Genomic DNA, 16216 nt, shown 5'->3' with positions numbered 1-16216 from the left:
CTTTAATTGCCATTTAAACCTGTGTGTGTCACCTTGTGTGTCTGTAACAAAGCCAAACATTCAAGGGTATGTAAACTTTTGATCAGGGCCATTTGGGTGATTTCTGTTATCATTATGATTTAAAAAGGAGTCAAACAACTATGTGATAATAAATGGCTTCATATGATCACTATCCTTAAATAAAAAATTGTTTTTTTTTTTGCATGATCAGTCATATTTTCAAAATCAATGCCAAAATTTCACAATTTCTAACAGGGCATGCAAACTTTTGAGCACAACTGTATTTTCAGGGGCTTGGGTACCTCATCGAGTATTGACGCTGACTACCACCCAATCACTGATCGCAATGATTTGCTTTAACTGTGATTATTTAAGATAAGCTCGATTATTTAGCACTTTCAATTCTAATCACACTGAACTATCCAAATAAGGGCATTTTCAGCAAATATAGAAATGCCAATCATGAACGTGCTTTTGAGGCTTATTTTTCAGTGTAACAGTGCATTATGTTCACAAAATCCTGGAGGGACTTAACAGGTTTGGGAAACCTGATTTGATTTGATTTTAGGTATGACTGAAATCCAAAGCTCTTGAAATCCAATATAAAAGAGCTTTATTTTTTTCATGTAGATTTGCATAATTAAAATGCTGGGTTGAAGTTTGTGTTTATTTGTTTGCTTTTCAGATTGAATGTGGGCTTTAAAAGAGGATCTCTTGGAAGCTTTTTCACAGCTCTCAGGAAAGAGTGAGCAAGAGGGATCATTAAGGGACGGGTGAGCGAGAGCGGGCAACAGACTGACTCCTACTTGATCAGAACCTGAAAGATCCTAAAGAAAATTGCCATTTTCTCTCCTGCAATACCATGTTTTTTTGTATATGTATCATGGTTATACTCAAGGATCTCTACAATACCTGGAGAAAGCTATCAGTTAGCATTCCCATTCATCTCTATTGCGGTGCTCAGCTGGCGCATGGTCCCATGGAATCCCGGAAGTAAGCGCCATCTTAGCAACAGTTTGCTCTACAGCCACAGAAAAATTACATCCAAAGTGTTAATAATTAATTAAATATTTTACCCATGGAATTTTACATGCAGTCTCGCGAAAGTTTCCGCAGAATGAGGGTTATGCATTTGAGTGCCAAAAGCCATTTTTAAATGTCTTGTGTGCCTGCCTAGCAAAATACACAATGACGGTATTGGCTTTCAAGAACTTGCCATCAAACTTGAAAAACACATCAAGGTGAGTAATTTTTATTAAAATAATATTAAAACTGCCACAAATGTACTTGGTTGCTAGCAGTAATCTTATAAATGCACTTTGGCCAATGCAAATTAGTTTGCAGGGTAATATAGGATATATAGAGAGATCTCTATAAAGAGCCGAGAACAGTTTTTTAGGCCTGTTTCTCTTTATATGTCAAAGAAAATATATTAATGTCTGTTTTAGGAATTATCAGATCATAAAATGAATAGAAAGGCTAAAGAATGAAACTAGATTTGTCTAGCTTTATTGCAATCTACAATCTCATCTGTTTAACGACTTCGGTCATTATAACGATTCAGATTATTAAACACACCTTGACCTAACGGGGTATGTTGTCCTACAATTATTTAAACATTAAAAGAATTATGAAGCACAAAATGATTGATAAAATAGCAAAGATGTACTAAATGGCAATTTACAAAGATAAAAAACATTGTTTGGCCAACAGCTATCGTAATTAATAAATCGTAAACAATTTAAAACACAATCTGCACTGACCTGACATTTATGAAGAATACTCATCATGAGAACACAGGTGAAACTTTTGGTTGATGTCTATATTATTGGTGACCCTTGCTTTAATGTATGGCAGAATGGTTTTATAATATGAATAATCAAATAACTCAAATAAGCATATTGTGCCATTGTATTCACAAAGTTGCATTAGTTTAACCATACTACTGATGTATTGTTTAGTACGGTGCTGTCATTTTACAATTTAAATGTGGAAAATGCTTTATATGTTTGCAAAAAAGTTTAGTAGCAATTAAAGATTATTCAATTTCAGGTCAGGACTACTTCAGAGACCATCTGAGAGAAGAGATCACGTCCCAGTCACCAGATGATACCTCCAACACTTCTGATGAAAAGGACTTCTTTTCAAATATGAAACACACATACACACACACACACACACGTTGGTGCGGCTATCCTTATGAGCACTCTCCATAGACATAATGATTTTTATTATGTACGAACTATAGATTCTATCCCCTAACCCTACCCCTAAACCTAACCCTCACAAAAAAACTCTGCATTTTTACATTTTCAATAAAACATCGTTTAGTATGTTTAAGCTATTTGAGTTATGGGGACACTAGAAATGTCCTCATAAACCACATTTATAGCATAATACCCTTGTAATTATCAGTTTGTAACCTAAAAAGATTTCCTCGTAAACCACACAAACCCGCCCACACACACACACACACACACACACACACACACACACACACACACATACTCATGTTGGGTTTTCATGTTTTATGAGGACTTTATATTCTATCCCCTAACCCTACCCCTAATCCTAACCCTCACAGAAAACTTTCTGCATTTTTACATTTTCAAAAAACATAATTTAGTATGATTTATAAGCTGTTTTCCTCATGGGGACCGACTGATTGTCCCCACAACGTCAAAAATTTCAGGTTTTACTATCCTTGTGGGGACATTTGGTCCCCACAACATAGGGAAGACCTGGACACACACGCACACACACATACACACACACACACACACACACACACACACAGTGTTATTGTGTATGGCCGTTTTTCTTAATAAAAAGCTCTAAACTATCTGTGTGCATGTGACATTAGACCACACTCTCCTTAAATGTATATGAGCAGGAGGATAGAGCATATTCAATTGCAAAAAAAAAATATTAAACAATATCCTTAAAGGGGATAGATTACAAAAAATAAGAATTCTCTCATCATTTACTCACCCTCATGCCATCCCAGATGTGTATGACTTTCTTTCTTCTGCAGAACACAAACAAAGATTTTTAGAACAATATCTCAGCTCTGTAGGTCCATACAAACTTTGAAGCTAAAAAAAAAACACTTAAAGGCAGCATAAAAGTAATCCATATGACTCCAGTGGTTTAATCTGTCTTCAGAAGTTATATGATAGGTGTGGGTAAGAAACAGATCAGTATTTAAGTGCTTTTTTACTATAAATTCTCATCTCTGCCCAGAAGGTAGCGATATGCACTAAGAATGTGAATCACCAAAAAACAAAAGAAAAATAAAATAAAAGTGATTTATAGTAAAAATGGACTTAAATATTGGTCTGTTTCTCACTCACACTTATCATATCTCTTCTGAAGAAATGGATTTAACCACTGAAGTCATATGGATTACTTTTATGCTGTCTTAATGTGCTCTTGAAGCCTCAAAGTTCTGGCCACCATTCACTTGCATTGTATGGACCTACTGAGCTGAAATATTCTTCTAAAAATCTTTGTTTGTGTTCTGCAGAAGAAAGAAAGTCATACACATCTGGGATTTTTATCTATTTTTTTAATTTTATTTTTATTTTATACTTTAGTACATTTGAAAGCAAATACTTTTGTACTTTTACTCAAGTGAAAATTTAAAAGGAGTAATTTCACTTTTACTGGAGTATTATTTAATCAGGGTATCTGTACTTTTACTCAACTACAGGATTAGTGTACTTTGTCGACCACTGTAAACACATGTCTAATCGTCTTATCATCATCTCTTGCTGTCTGTCAAACAAGGATGTGAATTAAGTTTGTTTCTTACCTCACAGAAGTGGGTGCATGAGCTGTGACTACAGCATTATGAGATAGGGAAAAACAAGTAAATTTCATGCTTTTAGCAGCCCGACAAAAAAAAAAAAAAAAAAATCAGTCACCGGAAAAAGATGCAGCAAAATGTAATGAAATGTTTGTGATCAAAATGTTTGTTGAAAAACAATGTATTTCGTCAGAAATTAATAAATGGTTGTTTTTGAATGGTCGTCAATGGGGAAACATGCTCTTAAGAACCGGAGGATGTAGTTCCAGCATCTACCAGCAGGGGCTAATGGGGACCTGCTAACCAGTTCATTCCTGCCCCCCTGGTAATACTATGCTGTTCTTTTAAGTATCTTGGAGTACCATGGTAGATCAATGTGGTAATCATTCAGTGCCAAGGTGCGTTAGCCCACTGATACTATCCCTGTACCATGGTATTGCCACAGTACTCTTCTGTCAAATATTATGGTTATTAGTCTAACTGTAGGTTGAGTATAGCTGCCTAGTAGCAACTTGATGCATTAATATAGAACATGTGGTCACACGTGTGAAATATTAACACCAATTAATTTCAGCATTTTACAACAGCTTTGAATTTGGCATTTCCAATCAGAATTTAGAGAGTTTGAAATATCCATTTTGTAACAGTTATTCTACTACAATCTAACATTATCTCAAACGAGCACGATCTGAATTAAATGTACAAAAATAAAACAGAATTTATCAAATTTAATTTAATTTCTAAACTGAAAATGAAAAATATCCTTTTCCTAGTACAAAATGCTTCGCCTTGATCCTCAAAGCATGGAAACTACTGTAGAACAAGGTGAAACATTCTTATGAAGAAAGTTCTTAAAATGCTTTTTTGTCAATAAGAGATATGTTTTGAGTGAATGCTACTGTAACTACTATTACCTAAGTCAGCTCCCTTTCTTCAAAAGTTCCTCACTAATGCCACGTGTGCTGATATTCCAATGCTCAACAACCTTCACAAAAGCATTTCAGTGTTAAGTGTCATTAATGTGCAAACACACTTACACACGCTCGCTCACAACCCTAACATGATCGTTTAATGAGGACACCCTGGCAATGCATCAAAACGGTCATGGAGACAGCCGTGTTTGCCCAGAGATTAAATAGTATTGGGCAGTGGAAGCCAACACGTACGGTCAGTGAGTAAAGGACTGTCCACGAGAACAATTGCCGCTCAGTAACACTGATCAAATAGCCCAGGTGCTGAGTTATAGCTGGGATTAGATCAAACGTGTGTGTGTGTGTGTGTGTGTGTGTGTGTGTGTGTGTGTGTGTGTGTGTGTTTAAGAGGGAAGGTAAAAGTAAAAAGTGAGTAGAAGGTTAAGGGAATGAGCTTTACCACCTTGTTTTAATCAAAGTTCCTGACAGAAGGCCGTTGGAAAAGCTTCATAGTCATTTTCCCTCACCTTTAAAATTGATAGGTGAACATTAAACAGATTTGAGACCTATTACAACCCTAACAAAGAAATAAGAAATTGTACAATTTTCCTGCCAAAGTGTTCAAAGGCTTCAGAAATGTAACTCAAATGTCTTTCCCCATTCTTTGCCTGATGTGTTTCACATGACTCAGTTATTAATACTGATGAGTCGGGGATCTTTCAAGGCTGCACTTATTAAACCTCAAATCTTAATTCAAACAATCTAAAACAATTGCTGGGTTTCCATTTAAGTGCATTTCTAAAAATTTGACTAAAGAAACGAATTGTTGCTCTTTTCCATCCACTACGTAATGCACATTATCATGAGGGAGCCGCCTCGTCATGATGGAGAAGCTGAATAGCCTCTCCCTGCTTTGGGGGCAGTTTTATTTGCAAGATTGGAGTAAGTATCTCACTTTATTAAATGCATCCATGAGACACCACAGAATAAGTGTAATATCTGATATTATGTGGGCTGAAGTAGCTGCAGTGCCCACACACCGCAAGTCCCCACATACCTGGGAGCACCCGCTCTCAAAACTGTTATGGCAGATTGTGAGGACCCACTTTATTGACCAGCTGTGGGTTAAACACTTCCGAATGACAAGCGCTATGTTCAAAGAATTGTGTGCCAAGGTCGGACCTTTTGGTGGGCTAGTCACATCAAGCTATTGCACAATCATAACACATGCACAAATGGTCAAAACATGTCATTGTTTTGAGAATAAAACATTTCCATCACCTTAATGCACATTTTAACTAAGCAAAACTCTAGAAAATCCACCTCCTCCTAGCGTATTACATTTTGAGCGAATTTAGAAAGTATTCGCATATCAAGCGTTTCCATTCAGGATTTCTTATGCGCAATTTCAAAATGTGCATAAAAATAGTCGGATGGAAACCCACATCATGACATAGTTGCAATGAAATTTCTTCACCTTTAACTGTTTACACAGCACTGTTAAAATCTACTTTGAAGCTGGAGCTTTCCATGCTACAAGATACAAATCATTTTAAGTAAACTACAGTCAAGCTATACTCTTTTTTTTTTAAAAAAAGAAGTAGCAACACTACAAGTTACTATCAAAAAGTAGGAGGTTTTAAATCTTTAGAAATACGTAATGACAATTTATATTTTGATCAGAAACTGTGTCCACATTAATCCAGATCATTTTTAAAAATGCATCTTATTTTTTTTACATTTTGACCTTCTGTACACTGAGATGCTGTGTTTGTCCAGCAAAATTGAGCTTTTCGAAAACGCTCTCCCAAATGGATAAATGTGAAAGTACTGTGTTTGCGTTGTAGTGTGGACTGGGAAAACAGAGATATTCGAAAACTGATCAATTCAATCCAAAACAATCAAGATGGCAGCCCATGTTGTTGCGGTGTTGTTGTGCCTGCTACCGTCTTTGCTAGCGTTGTAAAAGATAAATGTTACTTTGTACAAACTTCACATTGCAGTCCTTCAAATGTGACGGGAAGCTTACTAAAACTGCTGCCTGGTGGTGGAACACAAGGACAGTTGCATTTCAGTGCCAAGATTTTTACGCTTTTTCCACATGCGCAGTAAGGGGATTTAAGCATTTTCAGACGTTTCACTGTAGTCGAGCAACTTTTTGAAAATGTTTGAAAACAGAGGTGTGGACGGAGTGTGTTTAGAAATGAAAATGCTGTTTTCAGATTTATCTGGATTAATGTGGACATAGTTAGAGCTTGTTGCTAACTTGTTAGAATGCTTCATTGCTGGAAAAGCTACACAATTTTGGTTAATGCAACTGAAAAATGCAGTTAAGTTTGTAACTGACTACTTGTAGTTTAAAGTTTAGTGAAGTATTTTCTGAACCATGAATCTCTAATTCTGCACTTTGTAAATCACATGGATCCTTTTAGGAGTGAGATTGTATGATGGCAAGAGATAAGTTGATTTTCTCATCAACCAGTTTCTGCCTACTAAAATAAACAGAGAAAGCAGAGTGATGCAGAATTGAGGACAGAGCGTTCTGAGCTCTTGCAGTGGATTTCATCTCCATCCTGTGAAGAGCTCGGCTCATTTCCTTCCACAATCCTCTTGTTCTCAATCCTTTCTCAGGACAGTCATTAACACAGCATTTCCAATCTATTTCATAGTCAGCAACTCTCCACGCCACTCCTGTGGGTTTCATTCCTCAAACACACAATGGAATAAACATGTCTATCCAATCACGTAAGTCTTGCTGAAAAGAAATCAAAAGCATTAAGAGCATGTCGGAGCTGTGGCATCGTGGTATGTGCTCTGACGATTACTCATACTCATGCTGGTGCCGCAAGTTCAAATTTGGTTTGTGACATTTATCTATTCCATTCCTCCCACTCTTCTGTCTGATAAAAGTTTCCATATGAAGCTTTTTTTTCTGTAGAATTCAACAGTAAATATTTAGAAAAGCCTTTATATATATCTAGATACATGACACATCTGATGTTTTTCCAGCTCCAAAAATGACAAAAAAGCATCTTAAAAGTAAGCCATACAACTCATGAGCTTGATTATGAGTTTTCTGAAGGCATCTGATAGTACTGTGTGAAGAAAACACTGATATTTAAGTCATTATTCACTGAAAATCTTCCCCTTTGTTGAAGCTATGAAATCTTAGTAGCGATGTCAATATTCATATACATAAACTTTATGGCCGATAATGATGTATATCACAATATAAAATTTTAAAGTATGGGAAGTGATTTTAAAAACTTTTGAAAAAAATAAAATTACAAAATAACTTGGTCTCATGAAAATAACGTGACCGTTGCAACATTTTTGCACAACGAAATTACGTGCCTTATTACACGTTTGGCTGCAGTTTCCCATTGAAATGTCCAGTGGGGGCGCCAAAAGTGAGTGAAATGGTGTCGTAATAGTGAGGTTTTTAAGGTGAATATTAGACAGATGTTTTCATGAGTAAAACATACCTCCCTAACCTAAAACTTTAACCTTTAACCTCTAACCAATAGTGATCTAAATTCAAATGAGAGGTAGAGACATTCTTAACCAACACCTAAACGACACTGTCTAAAAACAAAATTTGAAATGAAAAGCACATTTTCTGAAGCAACCACATAATTTTGTGTTACTCCTATGACACTCTTGTCTCACATGTCAGCTTACGTGCTGCAAACTTCAGTCTAAAGTCCAACACTCTCTCAAGTGAGCTACTGCAGAAGCTATTCGTGTTGGAATAAGTGAGTACATGTAGGTGGGTCTGTAATACAAGCGGTAAAATGTGTCGTTTTTCAAATGCGTTAGAGTAACAGTGTTTGGATATCATTATATAGCAGTGTGTGAATAATAGTGCGAAAAATAACTGTTTATGAAGTCTTATTACATTACTCTCTGGAATATTCGATTCTGATTGATCAATGTCGCCATCCAGCGGTCAGATTTTGCTCCGTAACTACCGCACATTCGGGGATTCCACCTATCAGACCGCTCATCCAGGTTCTGCGAGCCGTCTCTCCTGCTTCTCGGCTCACTGTGCGATCTCTACAAGTAAGCTAATAAAATAATTTACACTCAAATTAATGTTTCATGTGCATTTATTTATTTATTTGGCAAGTAGTCTTGTAATAGGCTGAATATTGATGAGTCAGATGGTCATTTTTACAAAATAAACACAAAATAAACTCCGACACAAACCGGAGGTTGATTCCAGCTGTTCAGCTATTTCTTTTTTCTAAAATTACATAATTTCAACGCAAATATTTTATGTCCATTTATTAATTTATTTGGTTTGTAGCTAAATAAATAAATACACATAGGGGTCCTGATCACCCTGTCGGGGTTTATGTGCAATAACAACCGACTGACTGCACATTATCCCTTACATAATCAGGTTTGAAATGACGTGAGTTAATAATGACAGAATTTTCATATGTGAACTATTCCCTTAAATGTAGATCTCTGGTTGGTTGGTAATTCGTACTGTGTACCAAAGTGGGGAATTTCTGGCAGCAGTTTTTTCCTTAAACCCCTTTACCTTCCGTGCAGACTAAGAGGTTAAAGTATTAATCCACGTTTAACTGTGTCTAGATCACACATCTGCACTCTGTCTCTCCCTCTCATCTTAGAAATGACCCTGGAGGCCTCTGTGTCCAAGACACCCAGCCTTCAAGTTCACATGTTACATGCCCACATTAGCAGGTTACTTATTACCCCTGAATGTGTGTGTATTATGGAACTTCACTGAGGATCTGAGAGGTTAACAGAGTAACATGCTAATGTAAACATAATCCCAGTGCAAGAACACCCTAATCAGGCCCCAAGCTGTGTTGCAGATTCCCTGACACACCATCTAAAATACCTTTCCTTATACAAGCTATACAGAACCAAGAGAACTTTACAGGAAAATGAAGATTCTGTCAGAAATGTTAGGCAGAATCTTAAAGTTGCTCTTTTCCACACAATGAAAATGGATAGTGATTTATAATGGCAAGCTCCGAAAAAGAACTAAAAAGCATCACAAATGTAGTACATATGACTTGTGTGCTACATTCCAAATCTTATGAAACAATACAATAGCTTTGTGTGAGGAGCCAACATGATCATATGGGAAGTCGGCATGTTGTTCCGATACACTAGGATCAGCCACATTATGCCGACTTGCCACGGTATTTCCTGTAAGACAGTTTTGCATCGGCTCCAGTGTGTTTACCTTTCCTGTTGCGTGACCAGAAGTATGTTGCGTAAGCAGCTTGGGAGATCTGGGTTCCGATCCCATGTTGAAACCAGGAAGTAATTGCATTAATTCCAGTTTGCATAATCAGTGAAAAGCGTGATTGGGAGATTGCATTTTTCACACTAACATGATATTTTTAATCCACTGATGGTTAGGTTTAGGTCTGGGGTTTGTACAGTTTATAAACATGCATTCCTCTTCACTGTTTTATAGGCTGTACAACTGAAAACAACTCGCTTCACAACTCACTTTTGGCGCCCCTCTGTGGACATTTCACGCTGTAAATGGAGCTCACATGTGCCCATATGCCCAACAACACTTACCGTTTTGGCAACTGGGGGCAGTGTCATATTTCTATAAGCACAGACTGATTTACCTAAAGAAATGTCAACCTACTGTTTCCAATTTCATTGTGAGATCAGTCTGGAGGAACAGACCAAAATTGAAGCTCACAATTCTCTGTTGAGCTTGTGTTCAATAAAAAAAATGGAGCCTTTAGATTTGTCATGGCAATTTTGACGACAATAATGCCAAACACGTTGGTTATTGCATGTCACATGATTAATTGCAAGGCAGCAAGTTTGAAAATATGTGACCAAATCAGTGAACAACAATTTTTCTCACATGTTTCTCACACAGATCTTATAGTATATGGCATGGGGGTGAGTAAATGGTAATATATTTGGTGAACTATTTCTTTTTCACTCGAACACAGACACAAACAAACACACAAGAGAGATGTTCAGTGGTCACTATACACACTATTTAAGAAGCAGCCTGTGGTATTTCACTCTCTGAAGTCCTCAAATTCATCCTGTCTGTACCGGTGCTAACATGGCAAAGGCCCTGCCTGAGATGTATTTGTACATGTGTAAGGCCACTCTCACTATCCACACGGATCTAGCTCCACCACCACCAATCATGCCTGTTTATATAATAGGTGTTGCCCTCGCTTGTAAGAGGAAGACGGGATCTGCTTGACAGACATGTTAGTTAAAGACTTCGGAATCTGCCTCTGCCCTGGAAAGCTGAGCAGAGACTTCACTGCAGTCTGACCTCCCACTTTTAGGTGAACGGCAGGCAGACCTGTGTAGATCTATTCTGCGTGCACTCTCTGTGAACCCAGCCTGGTGCTAATCAGCCTGCCATATCATACCTTCTAACCTCTGACCTCGCAACTTATAAAATAAGAGCCATGTATTTTTGTCTGATGTGGCGGCTGCCAAAGCATACGAAAAGCAACACGTCTGGGCCTGATTGGTCAGGTGCGAGGATGAAGATTTAACTGAAACAATAAATGTCTGACGACGGTCTGTTTATTAATACTTACATGTGTGGAAAATCTACGCATATGTTTCATAATTCGCTTTTCGCTTATGTTTTATAGAGACAGGTATTATTTGAGTAATTTTGCTGATTTATTTTTGATTAAGTTTTCAGCAGCACTGGGACCTAATCACTGCTGAGCCAACTGCCTACGCTGAAGATCTTGGCAATGGTACATTTAAAGTGAGACGTGGCACTGCATTTCTATAGAATGAGGCACATATTAGAGCAGATACACATATTCAAGTCAGCTTTTGATTCAAATAGTTTTAAGACCTTAAAACTACCTTACACAGATTGATAGTTGTAAAAAATTTAAAACAGGATTGGATGGGAACGGGAAATTGGTAACCTAACCAACTAAAAATTGTGTATTATCAATTTTAACCCTGTAATGAATGTCTAAATCTGGTGTGATTTTGTCAAACAGATTTATCTGAACAAAGTAAATTTAAATCTAAGTAGAGGGGTGTATAAATAGAGCATAAATTAAAATAAATGAATCAATATATTAATGAAATCATGATACTTTTTCATGAATTTCAAGTAAGCATTATAAGAGCATAGATTTTACGTGCATTAACAGTTACTTAAGTGTTTCCCCCCATCAGTCACTGTCTCAACCTTTTTTTCTGTCAAGATATTTACTGCATCCTTTAAAGTAAGTTTATATTTTCTTGATGAAAATTCAAAAAATAATAGGAAAATATAATAAATAGGAGAAGAAAGTAGACCTAAATAAAATTTAAATCTCTTGAAATTTGTTTATTATGACTTTGTAAAACATTAAATATTGTTTAAACATTTTTATTAAAAATGGTAAAACAAAACAAAAATCCTGACAATAGCTGACACTCTGAACTGTATCATAAAAAAAGTTTTTGGTGGGGGAGAAAAATTGCACAATGAATGTCACAGCTTGCTAAAGTCACACAATTGTCACCACATTGCAAAATATGCTTAAAAATCAAGCTTTCAGAAGTCACACAAAATTTACCCCAAAGTTAAATATGCTGAAAATCAAGAATTTATTGATTTTTTTAATCAGTGTCTTTCTATATATATATATACACTGATCAGCCACAACATTAAAACCACCTGCCTAATATTGTGTAGGTCCCCCTCATGCCTCCAAAACAGCGCCAACCCACATCTCAGAATAGCATTTCTTCTCACCACAATTGTACAGAGCGCTTATCTGAGTTACCTTAGACTTTGTCAGTTCAAACCAGTCTGGCCATTCTCTGTTGACCTCTCTCATCAACAAGGCATTTCTGTCCACAGAACTGCCACTCACTGGATGTTTTTTGTTGTGTGTGATAATCCCAGAAGATCAGCAGTTACAGAAATACTCAAACCAGCCCGTCAAGCACCAACAATCATCCACGCGATTATCTAGCCAATCATGTGGTAGCAGTGCAGTGCATAAAATCATTCAGATACGGGTCAGGAGCTTCAGTTAATGTTCACATCAACCATCAGAATGGGGAAAAAATTTGATATCAGTGATTTGGACCGTAGCATGATTGTTGGTGCCAGATGGGCTGGTTTGAGTATTTCTGTAACTGCTGATCTCCTGGGATTTTCACACACAACAGTCTCTAGAACTTACTCAGAATGCTGCCAAAAACAAAAAAAACATCCAGTGAGTGGCAGTTCTGTGGATGGAAACACCTTGTTGATGAGAGAGGTCAACAGAGAACGGCCAGACTGGTTCGAACTGACAAAGTCTACGGTAACTCAGATAACCACTCTGTACAATTGTGTTGTGAAGAATATCATCAGTATCATGCAGGTTGGCGCTTTTTTGGCGGCATGAGGAGGACCTACTCAATATTAGGCAGGTGGTTTTAATGTTGTGGCTGTGTGTATATATATATATATACACTTATATATATATTGTATATATATGTATATGTATATATATATATATATATATATATATATATATATATATACACTATATATATATTGGCTTACAAGAGAAAAAAAATGCAAGGCTAACCTGTGGCACCATTCAATTTGGCTTCATACAAGACTTAATAAATACCAAAATATTATGTTAATTACTAGTGCATTTCACAATATTTTATGACATTAAAATGCAACAAGAATAAAACATGGATTTTACTTATTTTATTTTAATTATTTATTTCTTGAAAAATGCTGAGCTATCATTTTAAAATTAGGAGATAGATTATTTTTTACAAAAAAAAAACGTAGGTTATTTGTGAGGAATTTCGATATTAATAACAATAATAATAATAATAATAATATGACCTGATGATATTTTATGACAGGTGTCTGCTTTAGAGCATTATGTATAAGCAGTGAAATATAACTAAGATGTTATTTTCCCATAAACAGTGTCTTTTGTATGTGTTCATTAATTGGGCCCTGCACCGTTGGTCCCATGCTGTGAGCATTGAAAATTAAATCAGGTCGACCGTCTATGGCCTCAATCTACAGCTAAACCCCTAAATAGGACCTCAACGGTTACAGCTTCTGTTTAAGCCTGTACTCCGTTCTGAAATCAAATAACTCCATATTAAAACAGATGAATAGCCTACGTGTTGAACTAAAGGTCAAATAAATATAAAATTGTAAAATGAATACAAACACAACCTTGGACAGTAGGCATAATAATCTATATTTAACTCTCATTGGTTCAACTAATTTCGAAGTGTTAACTTTTGCATTTTTGAGGTTGGATCACAGGGTCGCCTGAAGACAGAAGCATAAGATAAACGAGGGCTGTTCAAAGATTTTTAGAGACGCGTTCCCTGTTGTTTACAAGAGCTGATTACGACTTCAAAAATGTGTCGGCTACAGATCCGCTCATGTCAAATAAATGGCACACAAGCCAAAACAGAGCCCGGGGCTCCCGGTTTCTGGTCAGGGATATTAATAGACTTAAATAATAACTGAATAAATTGCCATTTACGCGGACAATGTGCCAATTTCCATTTCGCCTCATTGTTGATTGCATGGGCTAATTACTAAAACAAACCTTTCAAGGACTGCGTGTATAGTAAGTAGGCCTACTAAATCAAACACCATCGGCTTTGTGTTGATTTTGATACTCCATGCGTAAACGTTGTCACCATGAGATCTCACTTTACTATTAAGTAAGCGGTGATGCGATTAAATTAGCTTTCTGTGCTGATAGGCATCCATTTACTTGGGTGTTGATTTACTTCAGGATTTATTTATTTATTTTTTCTCCCTCTTTTGTTATAAGTCGTTATTAATGAACACATTAATTGCTCTCCTATTTATAATATTCCATTCTGGCCTATTAAGCTTCATGTCATTATAATGAATTAGGCTGTTGCAAATACTATTGTATTTATATTATAAGAAGCACAACAAAATAATTCCAGATTAGGTGCATATTGTTTATTTATGTTACTTAGTAGCTATTTGTGTAAACAAACTGTAAGAAACATGATCATTATTTTAATGTAGCTAATATTTCAATTTTGCTTAATTTTATCTTGATGTGTTTATGCGCTGGTCTAAAACCACCTTCAATATGCCAATAAAAGCAGATTTAATCAGGCCTATCTGCCCAAAATATGGTCAAAATTACCTTGAGAATATTTGGGTGCTGCAGTCTCTCCATCAGCGTCATTTCTTTGACAATTTTGAAGGATGCGAGTTTGTAACAGTCCCGAGAAGACGCGTATTTCTTCACACAATTCTCCATATCGTGACTCCCGAAATCTACCGATTTTAATGCGACGGAGAAGCTGCTGTTCAAAGCCGCCTTGTACACCGCCTTTGTGTATCCCGAGCCCAGATACTGAACATTGGTAACGTTATCGATACTGCTGCAGCCGAGCATCGGTTCACGCGTAAACTCCCGGTGTGATTGTGTTGCTATGGATGCAGCGGGAGTCGGTTGAAACCGATCGCTGGCGTGTTGATAATTATTGTTTTTCTCAATTGCTTTGTATGATTCCCAGTCGCTGCGTTGCTCCAGGTCCATGAGTCGCCTGCGCTCCAGCGGTCGTGCGGCGTCTCCGGTGCCGAGCCAGTGCGCCCGTCCCTGGCGGTAACGCAGCACCTCATCTAATCTCTCGCGTATCTGCAGCTGGATCTCCGGTAGTCGCCCGACGGCCGCCGTGGGTTCGAACTGCGCTTCAGCGGGTGGCAGGTCGTCGACGAGAAGCCGGGCAGGAGCGTCCGCGCCGGGCTGCTGCTGTTGTTCGTAGTGGTAGCGATGAAGCCGCTCGCCGTGGTGCTCGAATCCCGGAATGAACAATAAGTTCATCAGCGTGCCAATTAAAAACGAAAGGCAGAAGCCCGCCGCTACCATCATCTTTCTCCGCTTCATTTTGTTGGTTATTATTATTAGCAGAAAATAGATGTGTCCCCCCTTCCAGCCTCCGCCTACCAGCCTGGCAGCTGCAGGCAGTCTGGCCGCGCGCTGGTGTAGTATGGTGCAGCGTAAAGGATTCAGGATCGCGAGGGAAGTCTATGATGCTGCGCGAGGGAAGGATGTGGAATGCCGTATGTTCAGGACTTCATCTTGAAGTTATGATTAATGCCCTTTCGCGGATTTAAGATCCACCCCATCTAAGGCTGATCATGGTGACACTTGCCTCCTTGCGCGTTGCGTGTGCGCCCAGTTAACAGGGGTCTTGAGCGCACACCCGCACTGTGCCTCTGCACTACTCGAACGAGACTTACGTCACTTTGACTGACAGTTCACTGGTCCTACTGCTAAGAAAAAAGCTGTAGTTCAAACATAAACTCGTGCCTGTTTGAAATGTGGGGGGAAATCGCGTTGTGAAAGCTGAGGAACTACATTACCCTGTGTGCATTGCGCAAGCAGAAGCGTCGTTTACATCTACAGAGCGGTTCTAGAAATTCTTTGAAATAGAGGCTTTATCCCTCTGCTGCTTCATGATCACACAC

At 37.7% G+C, this 16216-nt stretch overlaps 1 protein-coding gene across 1 annotated transcript in view; it reads right to left on the bottom strand.

Annotated features, from left to right (window-relative positions):
• The window catches only part of LOC127413702 (extracellular tyrosine-protein kinase PKDCC-like), a 47990-nt gene extending 32074 nt beyond the window's left edge, over nt 1–15916 (bottom strand). The window contains exon 1 of the mRNA XM_051651051.1: nt 14886–15916. Coding sequence (XP_051507011.1) covers nt 14886–15632 — 747 coding nt within the window. The 5' untranslated portion in view covers nt 15633–15916. The remainder of the gene's footprint in view (nt 1–14885) is intronic.
• Nucleotides 15917–16216: the final 300 nt, after the last annotated feature.

Source organism: Myxocyprinus asiaticus, chromosome 23, assembly GCF_019703515.2.
Source record: "Myxocyprinus asiaticus isolate MX2 ecotype Aquarium Trade chromosome 23, UBuf_Myxa_2, whole genome shotgun sequence".
In the NCBI taxonomy this organism is placed as follows: Eukaryota; Metazoa; Chordata; class Actinopteri; order Cypriniformes; family Catostomidae; genus Myxocyprinus; species Myxocyprinus asiaticus.
The sequence above is the reverse complement of the archived record's forward strand: the minus strand, read 5'-3'. Positions and strand labels throughout refer to the sequence as shown.